The sequence below is a fragment of the Podarcis muralis genome, chromosome 17 (genome assembly GCF_964188315.1).
Source record: "Podarcis muralis chromosome 17, rPodMur119.hap1.1, whole genome shotgun sequence".
Classification (NCBI taxonomy): domain Eukaryota; kingdom Metazoa; phylum Chordata; class Lepidosauria; order Squamata; family Lacertidae; genus Podarcis; species Podarcis muralis.
Genome location: NC_135671.1, coordinates 41,624,099 through 41,631,642, shown reverse-complemented (window position 1 = coordinate 41,631,642; position 7,544 = coordinate 41,624,099). Strand labels below are relative to the sequence as shown.

General features: G+C 47.2%; 1 protein-coding gene across 3 annotated transcripts in view; it reads left to right on the top strand.

The window, feature by feature from the left end:
• Window positions 1-223: 223 nt before the first annotated feature.
• The window catches only part of PTPN18 (protein tyrosine phosphatase non-receptor type 18), a 41,082-nt gene continuing 33,761 nt past the window's right edge, over window positions 224-7,544 (top strand). Inside the window, exon 1 of one of the 3 annotated variants that reach the window (XM_077920979.1) lies at window positions 224-574. In XM_077920979.1, coding sequence (XP_077777105.1) covers window positions 248-574 — 327 coding nt within the window. In that variant the 5' untranslated portion in view covers window positions 224-247. The remainder of the gene's footprint in view (window positions 575-7,544) is intronic. The other 2 variants (XM_077920978.1, XM_028711988.2) reach the window with 2 other exon arrangements.

The following is a 7,544-nucleotide window of genomic DNA, read 5'->3' as shown; positions in this document are numbered from 1 at the left end:
GAACTGGCCCTGCTGAAATCATATGCATACTTCCCTGGGAGTAACTGGTCACATGTCTCTGGGAACCAAGGAGGACTTACCTCCCCAGGAACATGCACGGAGAATTGCGTTTCTGAATTGTGTTTCCCACTACAGTCCTGGCTCACACTCTGAGCTACAGCTGCCCCGGGACAATAATGCCAGAAACCTTGGACACAGGATAATATTCCCTAGACGGGGGTGGGGACAGTGCAGACTTTTGCCAGTGATGATGATGATGCCATTCAGGCTGTCCCTGCCAGTTGTCCAGAGAAGCTCACACACCCTGATTGCTGTGTGCAGAAAAGCTACCTTCCCTTTCCCAAGAGAGGGCAAAGAGCCAGACAGGTCTGGGCCCATCCCACCAGCCACATTGGGGAGGCGTGGCTGCAAGAACCTGAACTTCCTCTTAGCATTTCATAGCCTTCAGTTCCCACTCTGCCTTGTCCCTCTTCTGACAGGGATGAGCCGCTGTGCAGAGAGCCTGAAGGGCTTCCTAGCCCGGGTCGAGGCCCAGGCAGGGCAAGAGAAGGGGCAGCTGGCTGAGGAGTTCCAGGTGAGTCTTGTTTACCTGGGCGGGGAGAGGGTGACTCAGGACAGCAATAGACCTCACCCTGCCCTGGGTTAGGACTGACTGACAGCACCTCTTCCCCACCACACTGTTCACTGCAACCAGGGATTTTCCTCACATACTCTGAGGTTTTTCCTTTTCCTGGTGGGCCTCCCATACCTTTACTGGCCTGGTGACAGGCATAAATTAAACCGGTACAGTTTTTTTTCTACCTGTGCATCTCCATTCCAAGAAAAGCTACAGAAGTTGAATTTCTGTCTAATTTTCTAGGAGTGGCAAGTTGACTTGCCTAGTGATTACTTTCACAGAACCAGCACGTTTTAAAATGACATTTCAGTCCTGCTTTGACCCATGATTTGCCACATGACCCAATCCAGCTGATGAGTGCTGGAGGGAAGCCTAACTGCACCTCCCAACTGCATTCTAGGCATGTTGCCTGCTCTCCAGGGGAAGATAATTCCTCTGATGCTCAGAGGGCTCCCAGATCTATGAGGAGAAAAGGAAGGAGTGCAAGAAGATGAGTATTTCATGCTTGCTAAAAAGCCATAACCTTACAGCAACTACAATGGGCTGCCTCGTATCTCCCTTCTAGTTCTAGACACTAGTGTCCAAGTTAGGACTAGAACAAGGCGCAAGAATGACAGTAGCAGAGAGAAGTTGACAAGGGTCTTCTTGGGATTTGAGTCCAAAATGGGTGTCCCATCTGTCCATAGTACAGGCCAGCCTTGCATATTTCACCCTTGATTTGTTCCATCACAATAAGAATACAAGAATTTTATTTCCTGATAAATTTCATTCTATACAACTCTTGGAAAAGAATCTTTCTAGGCTGCTCTATCTATTTGTAGTAGTGTAAAAAGCTTGCATGCAGGTATACACTTACAGGATGCTATATAAGAAACTAAGCAGGCACAGCTGCCTTTTGCGTACTCTTTTCAGGCAAAGATCTGTGCCTTAACACTCGGTGCCCAAGCAGTTTTTCTTTTTTGTTTTGCACCGAGCTTTCCCGTGAAAAGCAGCTCTTTGAAGCTGAATTGGAGCAAACATCAATTCTAGTTTTCCGTGGACTGACATTTGCTCTGGTTGAACTTGAAGAGGCAGGTTTTCACAGGGAAAGCTCTGGATCAAAAAAAGGAGGTGGTGCTCAGACACTGTTCTTTAAATTGTGGGCTGTACCTAGAATCATAGAATCAGAGTTGGAATAGACCACAAGGGCCATCGAGTCCAACCCCCTGCCAAGCAGGAAACACCATCAGAGCACTCCTGACATAAAAAGATCAGTACAAAGGTAAGCGTGGATAAGCCCTAAAGCTGTGAACCAAGAAGCTTCGAGTTCAAATCTCACCACTGCCGTGAACTTGGAAAGTGGCCTTATGCAAGTCATTCTCAGCCTCAGTCCCTCGTCTGCAGTATGAGACTAATAATAAAAACAGTGACTGGCTTTACAGCTTTGTTGTGCAGATTTACAGGGATAATGCCATGAAGTGCTTTGAACACTCAGAAAACACTGCAGAGGTGCAAGTTGTGGTGGTTTATACCATACCAAATCTGGATTGACTGCCATATGTTCCTGCAGAAGAACTTGGGAGTTGTCTTTTTAAGTACAGTAGTATTTTTAGATGATCACTTTTAATGTACATTGTGGTTTTTAAAGGTGTTTTACTGGTTTCCATTGGTATGGATTTATCTTCCGTAAGTCACTTTTGAGACTGTTCCAGTGGAAAGCAACTCATAAAGATAATAATAAATAAATAATAGTTTGGCAAGTGAGCATTGTTGTTGTTGCTGGCATCCATCTGTCTTGGGAGACAATGGAAGAGTGCACCTTTTGGGGTGAAGTCAAACCGCTGGAGTTACAGCACCTGCTGTGGCTGCAGAGACTGATATGGGACAGACATGTTTTGTTGCAGCTGGGGCAGATGAAGGTGCCTAGTTTCACTGTTACAGCTGCGCCATGGCGTTTCTTTTCTCTGCGTTCCTCCCAGTGGTCATTCCTCCTCTGTTCATTACTGTGGATGCACGACTTGTCTGTCTCCAGGCACTGCAGTCGTCTGCAAGGGATTCCCACAAAGTGGGGTTGATGTTCCAAGCCTTCACGTCATGTTTGAGACATTTTTGCAGCTTTGCAGAGTTGGTCCGCCAACAGGCCTGGTGCCTGAAGCTATACTAGAAGCCACTGGCCTTCTCATCTGACAACACTTCCCAGAGCCTCTCTGTTAGGTGCAGGGCCAGCCCGCCCATGAGAGGCAGCTGCCTCAGGCAGCCAGGTCCCCAGGGCAGCGATCTTGATGTTGATTTTTGTTCAGGACCGGCTCACCCATGAGGCCATGTGAAGTGAGTGCCTCAGGTGGCAGGGTCCACTGGGACAGCAGATGCCAATGTTGATATTTCTGCTCTCCTTGTTGCTGAGGTAAATCTCTCCTCCCCCCTTCTTTCTGGCAGGGAGGGGGGCATCATTTTGGGATCTGCCTCAGCTGCCAAAATGTATTGGGCTGGCCTTGGTTGGGAGCCCTGACAAATAGCTCTGAAACTTATTTAGCTCTGTAGTGTAGACGTGTTTATTTGGTAGAGGGTGTGAGAAGCTAGAGTGTCTGCATGTGTTCCCAGATCCGAGCTGGCAAGCAGATTGAAGAGAAGAGTTATTAATACATAGCTGTGGACTCCATGTTCCGTTACACGCTAGCATGATGAAGAAATGTAGGACACTATGGGGCAGGGCTGATGCAGCTGGACTCACCAGCAGCAGGAAAGAGATTTCACACTTCTCCCAGTGGCATCCTAAGTGTATCCTTCTCCTCTCTATCCATATAACTGATGTAGAAAAAACCTGCTCCTTTTCCCTTGTGGGGTATCCAAGAGCCAGTATAGAGCCCTTAAGTGGGTTCTCTATCGGTAGGAGAAAATAACAGAGGCCAACCAGAGAATATTGAGAAGCAAAAGAGCTAGTAAGCATGACCTTTATTAAACTGTTGCAACAGGGTCCTCACTCACTACATGCAGGAGGGGGGAGGAACCCAGAACAATGGTGTGCAAGCCTTTATATAGACTTTTGAAATTGCCCACCCTGTAGCTCAAGACCACCCCCAAAAGCGCCATACATACATCACAGAAGGAGGCAGTCTACAGCAGAAATCCTGTCTGCTAGGATACCTGACAAAGGTCACTGATTGCTTTACTTGAGCAGCCCATCCATTCTTTTGTGATGGTAACGGTAAAGGGACCCCTGACCGTTAAATACAGTGGTACCTCGGGTTACATACGCTTCAGGTTACAGACTCTGCTAACCCAGAAATAGTACCTCAGGTTAAGAACTTTGCTTCAGGATGAGAACAGAAATTGTGCTCCAGCGGCACGGCGGCAGTGGGAGGCCCCATTAGCTAAAGTGGTGCTTCAGGTTAAGAACGGACATCCAGAACAAATTAAGTACTTAACCCGAGGTACCAGTGTACAGTCACGGACAATTCTGGAGTTGCGGTGCTCATCTCACTTTATTGGCCGAGGGAGCCGGCATACAGCTTCTGGGTCATGTGGCCAGTGAACCAGAGCAGCGCACGGAAATGCCATTTACCTTCCTGCTGGAGCGGTACCTATTTATCTACTTGCCTTTTATGTGCTTTCGAACTGCTAGGTTGGCAGGAGCAGGGACCGAACAACGGGAGCTCACCCCGTTGCAAGGATTAAAACCGGCCACCTTCTGATTGGCAAGCTTTAATTCCCGAATTGAGGTCACAGGCTCACCCTATTCATACACAAAGACGCCCTAAAGACAGGTACGGTAAGCAAAAGACAGTGGAGAGGCTTTCCCATTTCCTTCCTCCTTGCTGAGAAACATTTGAGGTCAATTTGGGAGAGTCAAAATGGTTTCAGGATTGCTCTCCTGTACTATTTCAGACATGTGATTTATATTTTTATGTATGTGTTTGCCTTGTAAATTTATGAACATTTACCGGTAATTTATATATTTGAGACCTTAAATTCTTATAACATAAGAGAATGATTATGGCCATTAATTCCTAGGGGGGAAAGAAACTCAATTTGGGAGCCTCCAGGTTTTCTTGTTTTTGCAGTTCTCCTCTCTAAATATTTGTTTGCAGTTCTGCAAAATTTGGGGTTCCCCTCAAATCTGTGGATACCTCCTGGTGCTGTTCTGGCAATGGGTTTGCTAATAGTACGAAGAATCAAGAACCATGCAAAATCAAGACTTGATTCTGTCCTGTAAAACTGGGCCTTAATTGCCCCCTGTTCCTGAGACTGCGAGTTCCCAGCTGACTCGGCCAACATGGCTTTTCCGTGCCCTGTCAGATGGCTGAGATGATGAGTCCTTCTAAGCTGCACATGCCCCCCAATCGGTTGCTGCATATCATGTGCCAGGATGCATTGGACGTGGTCCCCTTGTGGATGAGTTGACTCTAGGAAGGCTCTGTGGGTGGCCTGTCTGGTCTTGATTTGAACTGAGGCTTGCACAAGCTGCATTGCGCCTCTTCAAAACACATGCACCTGAATACAGATCCACACATGTCAAGCACATCCAATGCACATTTAAAGTACATGGCTTCCTGGGAATATTCCTGGGAAATATACGGTAGTTTCCCCCTCCCATAACTAAAACCATTAACAAACTACACTTCCCATGATTCTTTGGGGAAAGTCATGCGCTTTAAATGTGTTCTGAGGAAACTTTAAATGCAAGATGTGGATCTGTCTCAGTCACAAATCTTTTGCTATCACGTCATTTGGCTCTTAAGGTATTTTTGAGGGAGTGGCTTTCCTTGGTGTCATACGTCCCCTTGATTGATCCTGCACATTCAAGATCTTGGTCCAATGAGGCTTTGATCCTTACAAGGTTTTGTTGAGGCCAAGGACCCTCATTTCACTGCGCCCTGCAGCAGTTTACAAATATTGCATTTCCTTATGGTGGGACAGGTTTGATCCTCCTTCTGCCCCCAGGTTCCAGCATTGGCTTTGCCCACAGGCTGCATCCAGGTTCCAGATATTTTAAGTTCAAGTAGCTTGCCAATTTGAATTGAAAGTGAAAATGGGAAACTTTCTCTAAATTTGTGTGTGCCTGCATTTCAACTTTACTTCCTAATTTATAGGCACGAGAACAAGGTATTGTCACACACCTTGAAAATAGGAGGGGAGTGGAAACTAAGTCATTACCACTTTTGCATCCTTTTAGCTCCATGAACTCCAGATACAGTCATGCTTGATTTCCCACACAGACAGAACGTGAATCCAGGTGTCCTGATTCCTAAGCTAGCAAGGTCTAGAGCAGGTTTCAGTGTCACATGCCTGGCCATGTGAGGCTGCTAGCTCTCATTGTTGGTGTCATTCGTGGTGACAGTTCTGAGATGTTGTATAACCCTCCTTGTTTCTTGAGCATTACATAAATAGTAACTATAATCTCTCTCATACCCTTGGAGACTGGCCTTCATTGTTCTGTGTTTGAGAAAGGTCAGCAGAGAGAGGTGCCAGGAACCCAACAAGTAAGAAAGTTTCTCTGAGGGTTTAAACAGCATATCTGGCATGCCAGGGTCACTGCAAATCTAACCTTTGTCCTCTTCCATGCAGTGAAACCTCTTGCACCAACTGTTGTGCAGTGACCATCCTCCACTGGGGCATAGAAACAAGCAAGACTTAGCATAAGACAAGGAGGCAATGCTTAAGTTCTGAAATGGGTCAGGTGACGATTCAAGCTTGCCTAGGAGGGAAGCTGTACGGTTCACCTTGGAAATACCTGTCATCATGTTGTTGATCCAACCTGTAAAACTGTGTTCTTTCAAGTAAACAGCTTGAGGTGGAAAAATGAGAAAACTCCAGATTCTGGCAGGCTCTGCCCAGGATCCACCAGGTTGTGCCCCTGGCTCCTCCTTTTCAGGTAGATCCACATCATACATTTAAAGTACACCCAGTTCCCCACATAGAACTACAGTTCCCATTACCCTTAACAAACTACAGTTCCCAAGATTCTACTCTGCCTTTCACCATCCAGGCTCAGACCCCTATTTAGTTCAGTGAGAGAGTTTCTGCTGTCATGGGATCATAGAGCTGGAAGGGACCCTGAGGAATCTGCAATGCCTTGACTGAAGCATCCATGACAGATGACCATCCAACCTCTGCTTTAAAACCTCCAAGAATGGAGAGTCCACAATATTGTCTGGGTAAAGTCAGGACATTTGAGCCAGATATGGAAGGGTACAAGGGATGCGGGTGGTGCTGTGGACTTGCCGATCATAAGATCGGCGGTTCGAATCCCCGCTACGGGGTGAGCTCCCGTTGCTCGGTCCCTGCTCCTGCCAACCTAGCAGTTTGAAAGCACGTCCAAGTCCAAGTAGATAAATAGGTATCGCTCCGGCAGGAAGGTAAACAGTGTTTCCATGCGCTGCTCTGGTTCGCCAGAAGCGGCTTAGTCATGCTGGCCACATGACCCGGAAGCTCCCTTGGCCAATAAAGCGAGATGAGCGCCACAACCCTAGAGTCGTTTGCGACTGGACCTAATGATCAGCGGTCCCTTTACCTTTACGGAAGGGTACGGGAAGCCTGTGAAGGGCTTGAGGAGAGGCATCGTGGAAGCCTTATACCAAACCAGACCCATACTGTCCACACTGACTGGCAGTGGCTCTGTAGGGTTTCTCTTATGATCTGCCTCGCCCTGCCTGGCGATGCTGAGACTGAACCTTGGACCTTTGCAGGCAAAGCAGATGGTCTACCACTGTGTGACAGCCCTTCCCCATTATGGTTTGGATGGCAGGAAAGGCAACAGCCACAGATGGTGGCAAACTCATACTGTGAACAAAACTGTAGTTTACAATTTCTCAGCAAGCAGAAATGATGTTGTACAATAAGATGAACTTGTTGATGCTGCCCAGACATAGGAATCGCTGCCTGATGCACAGGGGATGGGGAACAGCCCTAGGTGAATAAATAAGGAAAGGAACTGCATTCATGGGCTGTT